At 47.8% G+C, this 15,960-nt stretch overlaps 4 protein-coding genes across 4 annotated transcripts; 2 read left to right on the forward strand and 2 right to left on the reverse strand.

The window, feature by feature from the left end:
* Window positions 1–7,064: 7,064 nt before the first annotated feature.
* Window positions 7,065–9,623, reverse strand: BDV38DRAFT_266522 (putative GABA permease). The gene is made up of 6 exons (XM_032056455.1): window positions 9,559–9,623; window positions 8,929–9,487; window positions 8,819–8,879; window positions 8,527–8,759; window positions 7,617–8,459; window positions 7,065–7,553 (listed from the first exon to the last, which is right to left on the reverse strand). Exons 2-6 carry the CDS (start codon window positions 9,011–9,013, stop codon window positions 7,201–7,203), a joined length of 1,575 nt encoding a protein of 524 aa, XP_031906773.1. The 5' UTR covers window positions 9,014–9,487; window positions 9,559–9,623; the 3' UTR covers window positions 7,065–7,200.
* Window positions 9,624–9,860: 237 nt separating this feature from the next.
* Window positions 9,861–11,389, forward strand: BDV38DRAFT_276560 (agmatinase; the record flags this gene model as incomplete). Its single annotated transcript, XM_032058243.1, has 6 exons — window positions 9,861–10,118; window positions 10,190–10,384; window positions 10,444–10,597; window positions 10,651–10,674; window positions 10,837–11,130; window positions 11,181–11,389. The coding sequence occupies 6 exons, from the start codon at window positions 9,861–9,863 to the stop codon at window positions 11,387–11,389; spliced, it is 1,134 nt and encodes a 377-aa protein (XP_031906774.1).
* Window positions 11,390–12,002: 613 nt separating this feature from the next.
* Window positions 12,003–13,068, forward strand: BDV38DRAFT_266525 (GAF domain-containing protein). The gene is made up of 4 exons (XM_032056456.1): window positions 12,003–12,050; window positions 12,116–12,222; window positions 12,395–12,734; window positions 12,853–13,068. The coding sequence occupies exons 1-4, from the start codon at window positions 12,048–12,050 to the stop codon at window positions 12,961–12,963; spliced, it is 561 nt and encodes a 186-aa protein (XP_031906775.1). The 5' UTR covers window positions 12,003–12,047; the 3' UTR covers window positions 12,964–13,068.
* A 334-nt stretch (window positions 13,069–13,402) lies between these two features.
* Window positions 13,403–15,745, reverse strand: BDV38DRAFT_266526 (putative NAD+ kinase Utr1). The gene is made up of 2 exons (XM_032056457.1): window positions 14,071–15,745; window positions 13,403–14,021 (listed from the first exon to the last, which is right to left on the reverse strand). Exons 1-2 carry the CDS (start codon window positions 15,533–15,535, stop codon window positions 13,510–13,512), a joined length of 1,977 nt encoding a protein of 658 aa, XP_031906776.1. The 5' UTR covers window positions 15,536–15,745; the 3' UTR covers window positions 13,403–13,509.
* Window positions 15,746–15,960: the final 215 nt, after the last annotated feature.

The raw sequence follows: 15,960 nt of genomic DNA on the forward strand, positions 1-15,960 counted from the left end.
ACGGTACAATATATATATATAACCTAGCCATAACCTACCGGTTAGGTATACCTGACCCCATTAACCTAACCTAACCTAGCCAAACGCCAGTCTAATCTTCTATAACTTTCTATAACTAGATAAAATTAATAAAAACTAGATCTAATTAATAATAATTTAGAAAAAATCTTTGTTAATTTTATAACTATTTTTCTATCTCCTCTACTGCCTTTCTACTAAGAGCACCCTGAATTAACCTTTATAAAAACCCTCATGACGCACCCCCCTAAGCCACTATGTATCACCTGGTGATATATAGTCATCGTCACCCCTTAATATTTCTAATATCGCAAGTACACATGCGGTGCATTTGGTTTGAACTTGCAAGCTTATTGCGGTCGTGTGGTTTATCTCAGATCAAATGAATAATAGGTGTGGATCTTATTCGGTGACCATACCATCTCACGCTGTCGCGCAAAGCCAGCGCAAACGCGAAGAACTGGTTTGATTGTCTTACGGGTGCCATATCCTGGACAAGAGTATCGAATATGCAGTTGAAGTTGAATCCGATGATGAGATATATTCGTTCCAGCTACAAGTCGCGCTCCAGGAGGAAGAATATTGAAGCGCGATTTCTGTGAGCGTCCACTTCCGTTACGGTAAAGAACCACAATTTATCTGCTCTTATTATTCATAAATGCTGTATTTTGCAACATGAATAATGCCGGTAGGGAGCTTGGGTACTACATTCTGCAACGCCAGAATCACGGGCATGAAGCATAGTACAATCAATCATACATAAAAAGCCGGTGGATCTGTTTCTAGTCGGCCTAGAGGACAGAATTCGGTAGCGACGCGGGGACCGCAGAACCTGCTCCACCAAGGAGCGGAGGAGCGTCGACGGCAAATGCCGAGAGATGAGGACGCGACCGACGGGCAGGAGACGCAGGAACCGAAGCCTCGCGCTCCTGCTCGAGGATCTAACATGAGAAGCCTGGGAGGACGCGACAACGAATTCAAAGTTAACCTCGACAGAAGGACTACGCACTCTAGCGCCAGTTATCCCCATATCGCCTTCTTTGGGGCCATCCAACGGCGGTGACTAAGAGGAACTTTTATCTCCCGATGACGGCTATCTTTGCACAGTGGTATCTCTCAGAGGTCTCTCAAAGCCTGAAGAAACTAGTTCCAGCTAGACTGGCACCCTCAGTTGGTTCTATAGCAAAAGGCTACGACCCCAATAGCCCTTCCTTTAGTGATACACCTAGCAATTCTTTCAATCTGCAGCAAGAACTCCATAGGACTCAAGTAGTACCGGACATCAACAGTACCGACTGGGAGTATCTCCCGAAGAAATACAGAAGCAGGGGGCTTTCTATAACGCACAAGGCAGTGCGGACCCGGGAATAATCTATTCGGCACCATTATGGGTTCTCATCAGAGATGTTATGTGATCTCCAGCCACAAATCGTGCGACAAGCAACGAGCCATCCCCGAGCCAGAGCCATGATGATAGCTGTGCAGACACGGCGCCTGACAAAGGCAGCAACCATAAGACGAGCAACGAGCCATTACGAACCCATGGCGATGCTGATGTTCTTAGGGACATAGCAGATACTTCAAAATAGCCCAATGACAACGACGTGAGCAGCATACCCAGGAACGACAAAGCTCGCAATATATTCTCGGCCGGCGACAGTAATGTGCCAGGATTGCGCAGACAATGGGCCGCAATTAACCCTAAGACTAATATCAACACTGCAACTGCTACCGATCTCGGCTGTTCACGGCAGCCCGCTGGTGGACCTTAGAGACATTGATGGGAACCCCCTTATCGAAGAGGTCTACGAAGCAGCCAGACAGAATGTAGGTTAAGGTGAAGATTTACTAATGATTCGGCGACGATGACAGTGGTACGGAATCAGTGATATCTGAGGAGAACACAGAACAGGTCGACAACTATATAGCCCGGCAACATTAGTATATTATTTCAATTGGTATACTCATGAGTCGAAGTTTTCAAGGGCTCCAGGACAAGCTTGAGATATATTGTTTAACCGAGGATAATTTCGGTAAAGTGCGTCAGATTCTTCCGTCTCTATCTATCAACTGGTAGGGATCCAACAATCGGCATCCTAATCAAGGGGTTCCTTCATTCTATATATCCTGATAAACTATCAAGGAGATTGAAATCGTTGATTGTTCTACTTGTGAGGCCTTAGCTACGTGACTATCTAACAAAGGCGCGCGTAGGCGCTAGGCCAGAACGGGGAACCCGCGGTCAACATATCCCCATCAGCTATTCGCGATTTGGTGGATTCTATACCGAGAGGCGAAGGGACAATGCGGTAGGATGCTCGCAGATGAGGTAGGGTTAGGGAAAACGTTTAACGCCTAGGCTGTTTCTGTGGTCGTTCATTATGTCTATATTGCTTACAGGGAAGTGTAAAAATCTCGCGTTGCTAAATAAGGCGATACCACATCGAGACCAATAATGAGAGTCCCTGACCCTCTGCCGCTTGAAGGGATTGGAGAGGCAATCACGACTGAAGGTCTATCGGGATTGAAAGAAGGCCAAATCGGAATTGTTATCCTTACCTCGATAAAGTCCTTCATCACACGAACGGCCCAAGCACTGGGCGTGGGTGTGACCGTGAGGGTGCCTGACAGAACTGTGAAAGAAGCCAAGTATGGAGACAAATTATTTTTTTCACGGCCGACTGTCCCGTTAATCCGAGAATCAAAGGTGAGAGTGAGCATGTGTCAGACCACGCTATGATAACTCGCCAGAATCACGAAAGGCTCAAGAAATGGGTCAAGGTATACTACTATCATTTATTATATTATAGCTCTCGGTAATTTCCAAGCTCTTTTACGAGCTCGACGCCATATGGGGAGCTAATTGGCTCAACCCTGAGTTGATCGTCTTCCTCGAAGACAGACTATATATTATCGGGATTTTGCGATCAAATATGAAGACTGGGAAAAGATTTTAAGTATCTAGGTAGGCCGTCCTGACTACTATCTCAGGCTTCAATGTTGCTGGATTGGATCTCCAAATTGCAGAATCTATCGATGGAGGCATGGGTGACCTAAAGCGTAGGGCATTTTGGTTGTACTGGAAAGTCCCACTAGTTCAACATCTGTATGCCGCGCCCCAAGAAGTTACACTAAAGTAACAATGGGTAGTGATAAGTGTTGACGAACGACTCTTTGACCAATGCGTATGCAGATGATTGGAAACCACCAATGGACAACCTTAAAAGGTTATTGGATACGGTCCAGGATGCTGGAGATTCTGCCTGTTGTCTCTGTGGTCCTAATAACCCCAAAACTAATCAATATAGGCAACCACCGGCTAATCAGCCAAAGGCAGTTGACGCCCCTAGAGCACCACCCACTGGCGTTGCCAGCTCCACGGGGTCCACAATACCCTTGACCATATCAAAACTTTCATCTATGGCCCTTTAGGGCATAGCTACTGCCGCATTTCCTCAGGTTGGTCCGTCATGCCTCTATGAATCACGAGGCCCTTTTTCTCGACTGACGCAGCCAGACTTCGGCCTCCGCATGAGCAACTTTACACAACGTGCGAAAGCCCTGCCACCCTGGAGGCCATACCTTTGCGTCAATGAGCCAGCACATGCAGTATATACAACTTGAGTATTAACCTGGGAATCGTCCTGGCTAAGCTCCATGACGCCAGTGAAAATGCCAAAAGACATTGAATATGCCTTTAGTGTTCTCCCCGCGGTGTTGAGGCTCTCTTCTCAGCTTTCAAAGTTCTACGATTGTTGTGACGCACAGGCGTTCTTACCAACTAACAATGTGGGCTTTTTAGCAGCAACTGCCGGTTTCTGATAGGATTACCAGGCGGTAATCCACTTGCAGCCTGGCCACTGTCTCCTAGTGCAGCCGAGGGTCTCCCAAAGTGATAGCTCCGAGACCTACCAGCAGTGTAACAGCTTCGACATTATGTTTGGAACCCCCGGGAATATCCTCGAGCTGTAGAGTCTGGGAACTTGTCACTGGATTCTGCGACATACTACATGTTTGACGATGCTAACAGTTTTCTCGGAGACCCTGGTGCAGGTTTTCATTGTTAGAACTTGTGATAGAAAATACCACTTGAAACCGGAACTCGCATCGTGACATTCTCCCGAATTTTGCCAGCAATGGGACGCTTTTGCCTCCGTAGCGGTGAACCTCGCATGGATATCACTGCCATAGAAAATGAGCGAAGATGGGTCACTGTGCAGCGGCTCCTGATGCTCCACTGGTCGTGGCTGTCGTGTAGTCCCTTCCTTTACGGGCAGTAGGTGATCAGTGTCGGTACCCCCTCCTCCCTCTCCTGCCATGCCCCCAAAGTACCAGCCTACCTCGGAAGGAGCTAGATGGAGGGCAGGACACCGGGGTCCGATCCCAACTATCAAAACGACCTCACTATGGGAACCTGGAAGGACTAACCAGAGACGAAGGGACACCTTATCTACGACCAGAGTATACGATCGACCGATAATAATAACAAAACGGAAGTACGAAGAGTTAGAAAAAAAGTTCGAGTATCTCAAAGTAAAGCACGATCTCGGGGTTCAGAAGTTGAAAGTCCAGGCAGCGATTAGTCAGCAACCAATGGTGTAGTTATTTAGTCCAAGATGACCCAGTTTTAGGACCAGATATAACGGATTTTGGAGGCAGGCAATCTCCACCAAGACACCCCTACTGGCAGGTCAGGGTTCGCCAATCACTACTCTTGTGATAAAAGCACTCGCTGCGGACACTATCAAACCACTATCAAACCGAGTGCGTCATATCTGAAGCCACTGAACCTTCCACTACGGGCCCTGAGCCCATCGATATGAACCCTGCTCGAACGACGGTATATCCGCCACGTCCAATTCTGGCGCGACAGAAGAAAATGGCACCAAAAAATGACGGTTGCAATAAGGGCCCAGCTGGCACAATATTCAATCCTTTAACTAGTTACCTAAGAACCTGTCACCTGTTAAGCGTTCACAAACACCGTCCCCGATAAAGCGGGTTGAACCTTTCTGGAAGGAGATCAAGAAAGCTTTTAATAACTCGAAGAGCAAATAGCTGGGCATAGTCGAAAATGCAAGACGCGCAGAGTGCATAACTTAGGCAGTTGTTGATCGGAAAACATCAACATCTCAACACCCTGGAAGAGCGCTTGCGAGACTACGAATACAGCTCACTTGACACATTCTAGCTCGAATGTTAGCTAATTGCTATGCTATTTCATGTATTTGACAACTGACACATTGTTACTTTTCTTGTGCCTTTCTCCGTTATGTATATGTTACTACAACCTCTTCTTCTTCACAACTTGCCTGTTACCCGCCGTTGACTTATTGTTGTCTTGTATCTCCTGGCATCGCTGTCTCTACTGTATATCCACATTGTCTCTTTAACCTTCTCGCCTTATTCGTCACGATGGCTCCTAACGGGTGCGTAGCGGCGACTCCTTGTTTGGATGTAAATTACAATCAGGCCGCGGTGGATGCTCCTTTTGATACCGATCGTGAGGGATAGGTCGCTCTCTCCCCCGAACAACTCGTCCATCCGTTGGCGCAGGACAAGGCGGCGGTATGTCTCTTAGACGTGGTACAGCCTGCCAAATCTGCCAATAGTAGGAAGGTACCGATTCGCTATAAGAACCAGGTATCTGTGTATTTGCTCCAGTGTCGCGGTGTTGTAGTATTGTTTATATATACAAAGTGTAAGCGAGACAGGTTTTATAATTTCTCTGTTGTGTCTCTCTCTATTAGCAGTTACACCTTCTATAACAGTACCTATATTAACTGTATTGTCAGTGACTATAGGAAGGATTGTGGTATGTGAAAGGAACTTAAGTCTAAGGGTAGTAGGACTTTGGATCCCGATAGTATCAGCTCGTTTATTATTGGGGATAGTCTTCTTAAGGCTTTTATATACAGAGTATTGCGCTGGTCTACTTGAGGTTTTGGAGAGTTTGGGCGTTGCCAGACGAGGCCAAATATGCCTTTATCGTGGCGAGATATAAGAGCTGGCTAGTCACCAAACCGAAGTCGTACAACTCGCTTTGCGCAGCCACCGGCCTCAATAAAAAGGATATCGGGGATTGGGCACGCCCATGTTACGCGAGACTCGATGCTTCGAGTTACCACAATAGAGAATATACTGACAGTCATCCATGGGGACCCGTTGTCCTGTATTTTCTTAGGGCTATGCACAATATTTCTGATAGCGAGGAACCCTTATTCTGCACCGATGCTAGCATATGAGGATCTGTACCGCACTGTTGATAACCCCGGAACTCTGGAGAGCTTGTCCCTACACAAATGGGGACCGGCCTGTGGAAAAGAATCTCTAGGAGCTGGTATGGGGATTTTTATAATCAAGCTCCGTGACGCTGCCTCATTCATCTAAGGAGTACCTAGTAGAATTGAGAGACGCTTTTTGCGTTGTTTATTTGCATTTTTATCACGACAGGTCTACGGCGCAACGACTAACGATGGGACTGCGGCTACTAGCCTAGGTGGTAAAAGGGTTACAGTTCCCAGTTTTCAGACGTATCTAGGTTTCCTTTGAAGGGGGGAAATTGTGATGAGCTCCATTCTGCCGCGCTCCCGTTTTCTCCTCTGCAGAGGACATACGAATAGAGACATGTTGAGAATCAGGAAGAATCCATCATTCGCTACAGTTTGTCGGGTATCTTATCTGTTATATATAGCCCTTCTCTTAAGATTGAGTAGATGAAATTTGATATATCTAGAGTTTTGATTGCACCGGAGAGTGATACTATTAAGAATTAATTATCTACTATCTATATCTTTTCTAACAGTTATATCGATTACCGATATTGGGAATACTATTATATTTTTAAAAATAGCTCTTACTGTTTTGTTTCTTTAAGATACTTTAAATCTTGTTTTATTTTCTCTTTGTTTATTATTTATCTGGCTGAGAGTCTCAGTTTTAAGATCTTGGCTATTCTCTTTAATATTTCATATACTGAATTATTCTTTACTATTAATTCAAAAATTTAATTAAAAGTCAAATATATGATCTAACTATAGGTAGGCCAGTATAGACCAATAAATATAGTAATTCTTAAAGTAAAAGGCGCTAAAATAATCTATGATGCCAGAGAAATAGTATGAAAGGTAAAATCAACTATAATAGAGAATAAAAAGATCCGTACTTGACAAGATACAAAATCTACCCTTTCTTAACCATCTCGCCACTCACACTCGCTTCCCTCTCATGCCCATTCAGCACACTCATGGCTTGCGGTCCGGTGAATTGCTTCCTACCAGTAGTTATCCATGTCACCGCACTGATCAAACCAATGACCCCAATCGCTGCGGAGGTATAGTTCATAGATTCATGCGTAACAGGGTAGTCGGTCGGGAAGTTGAATGTGATGGCCGCAAAGAGTAGGAATAGGAGACCCAGGATGTTAAGAGCGATAGACATAGACTGGGGGAGGGCGAAGGGGCCTTTCAAATGTGTCTTATGGCCGGTAATAAAGCCGAGGAGACGACTGAATAGAGCCATAGCGTAGGAAAGATCTTATACATAGTTAGCAAATCATTCACAGTGAAGAAATGAGAAGGTAACGTGGTATGACTTACAGAATCCCTCGGTGGAGATAGCAATGACTGTTTGGAAGCCGGTGGTTGTACCGAAGTCAATTGCATCCAAAGCAAGTTGCACGACGAGAGTAAGGAGCACGGCGTTGACCGGCACATGTCGCCTGCTGTCCACTCTGGAGAAAACATGCGAGAAGGGAAGGCCGTGGTCTCGGGAAAAGGCATACACCGAGCGAGATCCCTCCGCTAATAGATTGTTTCCGGCCACTATGACGATGATGGCAATCATACTTGTCAAGAAACATGTGCCGACTTTACTTCCTGTAGAATCATAGAAGATCTGGATGACAGGTACGCCGGTGCTTGTGTTCGCAGTGTTGCTGATATCACCGATGCAGAAGCAGAGCGTCAACAGGAAGGCAAATCCTGTGACAGCACCGAGGACAACCGAGAGAATGATAGCCTTAGGAGCTTCCTTCGAAGCTGACTTCATTTCTTCAGTCATGTGTGAGGGGGCATCGTAGCAGCACATCCCGAAACAGGCTTGCAGAATACCTACGATGGCTGCCATTGAGGATCCCCAGCCTGAGAAATTTTGGAACTCGGAGAACACAAATGATGCGGGTTGCTTGTGGTCATTTGTGGCTAAGAGAACGATCGTGGTTATCAGGAAGGAACCGACGTTCCAAATCAGGATGAATCGGGAGATGCGATGCAGGAGGTGCGGACCCCAGATATTGATTGCTGTCGCCAGGAATGCCACTAGATAAGCTACCAGGACAGTATGCCAACGCTCGATGGTGTAATCGGGGAAGACCAGATTGGCCATGCCGAGTACGAAGTTGGCTGCGATAGAGTTATTCGTTGCTCCCATAGCGAGGATACCTATTTTGAAAGTGATCATTAGTATCAGGGGTGAGTTGTTGTCACTGTTAAGGTAGAGCAGGCATACCGATGAGCATGAACCAGCCACTAATGTAAGACAGTCCTCGAGCGATACTCGGAGGCGCCAAAGCCGCAACCCAGGAGTATTGACCTCCTGCAACCGGATACATCGAGCACATTTCTGCCATTGGAATGGCAACTGCCAATGTGAGAAGGCTCACGCCAATGAAACTGAACACCATGACCGGGGGGCCACCGGATGTGACGCCGACGATGAAAACACCGCTTAGAGCCGTCCATCTGCTCAGGGTTAGCGAGATCACGATTGAGAGCCTCTATGAACTAATCGGTTGACTGACGAGGTAACCACGCTGAAGCTGAAACCAATCATACCCAACAAGCCAAAGGTTCGCTTGAGCTCTATACACACATCAGCACACAGGCACACAATCAGAATTGAGCAACATACCCTGCTCATAGCCGAGGTTTTCCAGACGAGCATCTTCCCCCGTTGATTCTGAAAAGACTTGCTGATCCTCCTTCGCCATGGTCATAGTTCGTGTCTCGTCTTAATGCTTGAAGATGCAATACCTAGGCAACAGGTGCGTGAGTTGCCACCAGGGACACCACTCCCTTTTAAAAAACCCATGGCTATACTTCAGGAACTTCCCGGTTGGGAAGGGTGACCCCATGGAGGAGGCGTTGGTTCGACGATAGCCGGCCGAAGGCTTGACAGCGATAAGATAGATGTGCTATCTGACCTACCCAATCGAGAAGGTCTCCGCGACGACGGTGGAGCAGCGAGTGTGGGGGAGCGAATCAGGATTCATCGGCGGTACCAGAGATTAGACATTCTGGGCCTGGGTTGGGGTCATTATGGCCCATATTTGTGGACAGTGGAAGATTCAGATTGGCGGAGGTTTGCATGAATGGCAGAACGTCAGTGGAGCGGTGCCTGTGGCTTCTGCAGTAAAGTGACAGCCGATAAGGGTCCACGGCATTCGGCATAAGTTTGAAAAATCCATTTCCTAATGAAATCGATAAGTATATCTCTTATATCCCTATCCGTGCGAAATGTCATTGTCATGACCTGACTTACTGATCTTATGTGATTTGATAGAGTACCTCACAAAATTGAAGTCATGGGATCACCCGAGCCCTGGCCCGAGTTTTATGAGTATGTCAGTACTATAAAATTCCTAACTTCATGGCAGGATTTAAAGAGCATATTAATATGGGAGTGCGGGTTCCGAGGGTCCCGTATCATTACCTATACAATGAGGAGTATTGACCACTAGAACAAAAATGGAAAGACGTAATGCTTGGCCCATGCGTCCATAAAAGAGTAACCAGCTGAGATGAAAGCTTCCATTTCCTTACATCACTGGATCACGCTCCACAATGTTTGCATACGGCCTGCTTCCTCTCATTGTATCCACATCTGCCGTTGCGAGGGAGATCGTCTTCCCTCCCATCGCAGCAATTCAAGGTTCCGGACAATTTCCGCTCGGCAAAGATGATACCGTTGATATTGTTACAGGTAGTCAGTTCTCAGGACTGACTACGTTCGCACATTTACCTTACGTAAACTGTTTGGTGGATGACCAGGCACATTCCACACCTTATGACATTGCAATCTTGGGTGCCCCATTCGACACTGTACGTTCAACCTTATAGCCCATGCAATAACGTACAAGGGTCGCGTAATGCTGAGTTGATTCTGCTTACAGGGTGTTACCGCTCGTCCTGGAGCCAGATATGGGCCAGGCGGTATTCGTCTCGGCTCTCGGCGATTACAAGGATGGAACATCTACACGGGTGTCAATGTCTTCCAAAGCTGGGCGAAGATGGTGGACTGTGGGGACGCGCCACTGACCTGGTTGGATAATACAGTTGCGTTGAAGCAGCTCGATTTAGCACACGAGGTTGGTATTCACGAGCTCCTTAACCGTGTGAATTATTTACCACCGAAACTTTCCGATAGGTTATATCATCGCGTCCTACGAATAGTACAGATCTGGGCCGTACTCCTCGTATTCTTACTCTCGGCGGAGACCACACAACAACATTGTCGGCACTGAGGTCGACGTATGACAAGTGGGGTCCTGTTTCGGTTATTCATTTTGATAGCCATCTCGGTATAACTCGTTTCAGTCCTGTATAGACCTAGATGACTGACCTGACCTTCCAGACACTTGGGACCCTGAGGTACTAGGTAGGTCCATGCTTAAACACCCGATATCGCAATACCACAATCGCTCACTATACTCTAGGCGGTGGTATATCCCACTATGCGTAGGTTGAACATTGTCTATGTCGGCACGACACTCAACTGACATTACCAGCGGCGTAAACCACGGAACCTTCCTTCATATAGCCCATGAAGAGGTTAGTCACCATCCGAGCACCAAGGGATTGATTAAGCAATACACTAACCACGCCCAGGGCCTTATCCGCAATACATCTTTACACGTTGGTATCCGTGCCCCTGTCATCCGCCCAAAGGGCGATATCCGAAACGATATCCGATGCGGATTCAAAATCATCAAAGCTCGTGACTTAGATCGGGTCGGGATAGATGGTATCGTCGAACAGATCAAGTCCCGGGTTGGCGATAGCAAGGTGTATATTTCTGTGGATATTGATGTTTTAGATCCAGCCTACGCACCTGGTGAGTCTTCCGATACCCTCTACCTAGGATAATTTACCTGACTTTAGTAGCAACCGGAACTGCAGAGCCAGGCGGTCTTACTACCCGCGAGCTTCTTTCCATCCTAGATGCTCTACACGGATTGCCTATGATCGGCGCCGACGTTGTCGAAGTTGCGCCGATATACGATACAACAGCCGAGACTACGACTTTGGCTGCTGCCGAGGTGGCTCATTCGCTGCTTTATCTGATGGTGGAAACACCGGTGAATGATAACTAGTATCTGGCTAGCATCCACATGATGTGTTTTTATGGTGTAGATATGAAACGCCAGTAGGTTCCAGTATTGATGGAGGGTAAAACATACTCCATAGCTCATTGCGCGGTACATCATTATTGTACAAGATCCAATATGTGACTCTAGATTTAATGTACAATGAAGCATGTTTTTAAATATACCTTAAAAACTGAATTATGAGACTCTTGTCTCCAGTAACCCAGCTATCTATGGTAAAGTACGACCGCGAAGGGAATCAGCATTGATCAGGTCGTATATAAAAACTTATCGAATACCCGCATCAACTATAATTAGGGCTGATTAGCCCCCGGGATAGTATAACTTGGCTCCAGCTAAAAACGCCGATCTTCGCATGATCCATGTCAGATATACCAAGCATAGCCAATAGGGTGAGTATGTAGCCATATACATCTACATCTTATCAGGGTAATACACTCAATAATCTAGCTAGACGGATTCCAGACTTCAATATTCTGCACATACAACTAACTCCGACCCTTTATCTTAACCCCGCGCCCCCACTTTTTTTCCCGAGCAATTCTTTTGCATCATTGCGACATTCTTCAATCTGATAACCATTAAATCCCACCCCTCCATTACTTTCCCATACAGCACCAAAAGCCCATCCCAGATCACCACAATGGTACATCCCCGCCTTATTCTCGCTAATTGATCCCCTCTACAACGAAGACAAGCTAACAATCCAAGCCGCACGCCGACTCGTCCTACTTCGGCGCCAACGCCTCCAAATCCGACATCTACACTCAGGTCCTCGAACAAGCCCAAGGTCTTGTCTACGGGCAGCGCAATTGGGTATGTCCAAAATCCCTACCGAACCTATCCTCCTCAAACAGTCACCCTCTACATGACTAGATCCCATGAACTAACCAACCCAATATAACAGGTCAGGTAACAACACCCCACTCCCCCCTCATAAACCCGAAAGATCCAAGAACCTAACCCTAACCACAAAACAAAAAAAAAACACAGTAACTTTTCCAATGTCGCCTCTCTCCTCTGGCACGCCTACGCCGCTCTCCCTAGCCCCTCCTCTTCCGTAAACTGGGCCGGCTTCTACATCCGTCAAGACAAGTTCCCCAATGCTCAAACCACCGAGGACCAGAAGCAGAAGCAGGTCCTCTGGCTAGGACCGTTCCAGGGCCGACCTGCGTGTCAGGAGATTCGGTTTGGAAGGGGAGTATGCGGCACTGCGGCTGAGAAGCGCGAGACGGTCCTTGTTGGTGATGTGTTGAGTTTCCCGGGTCATATTGCTTGTGATGCTAGTTCGAGGAGTGAGATTGTTGTGCCGATTCTTGTGGGTGGGGAGGTATGTCTTTCTCTCTCTTCCTTTCTCTCTTTTCTCTCTCTCTGTTTTTTTTTGGATTTGTTTGGGGTGGTTTTTCTTTGGTTGTGGTACGGTTGCTAATGTGGTTGTGTGGTTTTAGACTGTTGCTATTATTGATATTGATTGCACGGAGCCGGATGGGTTTGATGAGGTTGACAAGAAGTATTTGGAGGACTTGGCCAAGCTTTTGGCGGATGCTTGTGATTGGTAGGGTTTGGTTTTCTTGGGTTGGGATTGGGGTTGGATTGTGGATTAGGTGCTACTTGATGTATATTGATTTCGATGAGTTTGGTTATTGGGCAGGGTTGTAATGAAAAGTATGAATTGACCGGGAGTGCGTCGTGATCAACCGAGAGGGTTGAATGTCTTGGTGTAATGATGTAGGATAGCGTACATTTATTACTCCGTACTATACCGTACTATGCCTTACGCGATGTCAATCCCTAGAAAATACCAATGGATCTCCGACAGATCCGTAGATCTAATAGCCCTCTATCCTATGTAGAAAACTGTAAGTATCCGAAATGCTCTAACCTGCCAGTACCTGCCGATTACATCGAAGTCTATCGCTTTCGCCGAAAAAAATGTAAAAAAAAAACCCTAAAAAAAAAAAAAAAAACAAAAAAAAAAGTAATATCCGAACGCCGAGCCAATAAATCCCCGAGATGCTTCCAGCACACTTCTAGTGCGCGTATCCAACAGTAATACAAGACTAAATGTAAGTACCCCAAAAGATAATAAAGGAGGATAGAAACTGTTACATGCTGAGCATGCTCATTTGCCGTTTCATGGGACTAATGGACCCGGCGTCGCCGTCTTCACTAGGTCCAATGCCACTGTCCGTGCCGGCGGCTCCGGCATCGGTGTCAATGTCCCATTCTTCGTCTTCACCCTCGTCGAGCCCTTCCAGGCCGGCCTCCGAGCCACGATAGAAGCTTTTCTGAACGGCTCCGCGGGTATTCCAGCGCAGCGCTCGCTGAACACTCTGGAACCATTCGCCGCTACCGGATACCACAGTGGGGAATGGGTACTGACTAGCTTCGACGGTGACATAATCGCCTTGGCGGAGTTCCACACGGCCTTTGCCATCGAACGAGCAGTATGCCGTAGAGCGGGACCCGGCGGGAACGGCAATGCGAAGTAGCATCGAATCCGAAAGCACCATCGGGCGGAAGGACAATGTGTGAGGGCAAATGGGCGTCAGGAGGATGCCCGGAATGGACGGATGAATCAACGATCCTCCAGCGGAGAGAGAGTAAGCGGTAGATCCTGTATGGAGTCAGTGGGTTGTACATCCGGGTCGGTGGAGGTAACCTACCGGTTGGTGTCGATAAAATACATCCATCCGCTTGCACCACCGTTAAGAAATCATTATCCGCGTACAGCTCCAGATTGGAAACGTAAGGCGACGGCCCACGGTCAATGACCAGTTCGTTCAGAACCTCGAATTGTTCCCCTTCTTCCACGGCACCCGCCTCTGCTTCCTTCCGTCGGTCCTTGCGGAACACGGTGCAAGTGAACCGCATGCGAAGATTCACCCGCATGCCGACATCCCCCATAACCGCGTTCAAATGCTCCTTATAATTCTCAAACTCAAAGTTCGTCAAAAACCCCAAACTGCCGAGGGAGAAGCAAAGAATGGGAGGAACGATCCGTTGGAAGAGCCACGAGGTAAAGAGAACCGTTCCGTCTCCACCCAATGTCAGCACCAGATCGAACTTCTCCGGGGATTCCCAACAGAGGTCTGGGGTCCAGTAATGCAGCATCTTTTCAAATCGAGGTTCCCTCTGCAGCAGCCCCGGCGCATCAAACCGCTTGGAATTCCGTAATTTGGCGTCCACATACACATTGACACCGAGATCACGCCCATACCGGGGAGTGGAGAGAAGCCACTCTGCCAGTTCCCGTGTTAAGTGTACCAGGCTATTATCACGAGCCTTGGTGACGATCATAACATTCCGTACGGCACGTTTGATCGGCCGACGTTGCAGTTGCTTCGACACCTCCCGAACCCCAGTCGCCGTCTGAACCAAGCGGGAGTGGGAGAGCCATTCATCATCCGTGATTTCCTCCAGAACCTTTTGGATATTCACAGCATCGTCAAACCGTTGATGGAAGAAGCAGGGCGATTGCATCGCCAAGCGTGCGGTCGGGGGTAAGCGATCCAGATACGGCCCGAGCTGAAGGTTGGAGAGCGCGGCGGAGAGCTTCTGTGAGGATGGATTACTGGAGCGACGTTCCTTCTCATCCGGAGGACTCGTGGAGGCGCTATTTGTGAGAAGCCCGAGAGACGCCGCCAGCGGCACGTTGGAATTATTCGGGTTGGATATGGACGGACGGGAGGCAAGTGCTTTCATGATCGTCTGTCGAGGGATTGAGTCGGTGGAGAGGGCGTTCCGATTGTGGGCCTTCAACGAGGCAGCGGAGCGGAAAGGGAGGAAGGGCGACGAGGGTAGCGATAAGACGGCGGCGGCGTCGTCCCGGAGGTCAGCCTGCTGCGAAGCACTCTTACAGGGTCCCGGGTGGGAATCGCTCGCATGAACGTCGTTCGGTGTCTGCGAAGGGTCTATGTGGCATGCATAATCGCGAAGAAGAGAGGTTCCGACTGTGGTGGTGGACGTGGAGGAGGAAGAAGGACGGTCGGAGTCCAACAGCGGGGCGGAGAATGAGGATGATGTTGTTGATGTCGAGGACACCGGAGCAGACAGCGCCGTAGGATCAGAAGAGGGAATATCAGCGCATGTCGACTTCGCTAGACCATGGTTGGATGCTGGGGAAGCCATGGACAACCGGACAGATTTATATGAGATTCCTCCGGACGATTAGTCGTGTGGGGAGGGGGAGGAAAGGTCAAGGGTAAAAGACAAGAAGCGCAATGATTTGCCTGGGATGATGGAGTTATGGAGACACAGTTGAACGGGAAGAAATGCGGCCCGGAAATCGGAAATCATTGGGATTGGTGATTTCAACTTCGATAGGCTTCCATGGTCACTCCAGTCTGGCGGAGTTTCCCTCGTTTGTTCATTTCCCCTTCAGTGAGTCGACTCACTACTAACTTATCTCCGCCTCACCCAAGGTTAATTCCGGCGCGTGATGATTCATTGGCTTCGGCGTTAAACTCGCCCTTATTCAAGAATTGATAATCATGATCCAAGACCACTTCATGATTTCCCCTCCATCATGCTTGTTCCTTTTTTTTTTTTTTTTT

This window comes from Aspergillus pseudotamarii, assembly GCF_009193445.1.
Source record: "Aspergillus pseudotamarii strain CBS 117625 unplaced genomic scaffold BDV38scaffold_158, whole genome shotgun sequence".
NCBI classification, from domain to species: Eukaryota; Fungi; Ascomycota; class Eurotiomycetes; order Eurotiales; family Aspergillaceae; genus Aspergillus; species Aspergillus pseudotamarii.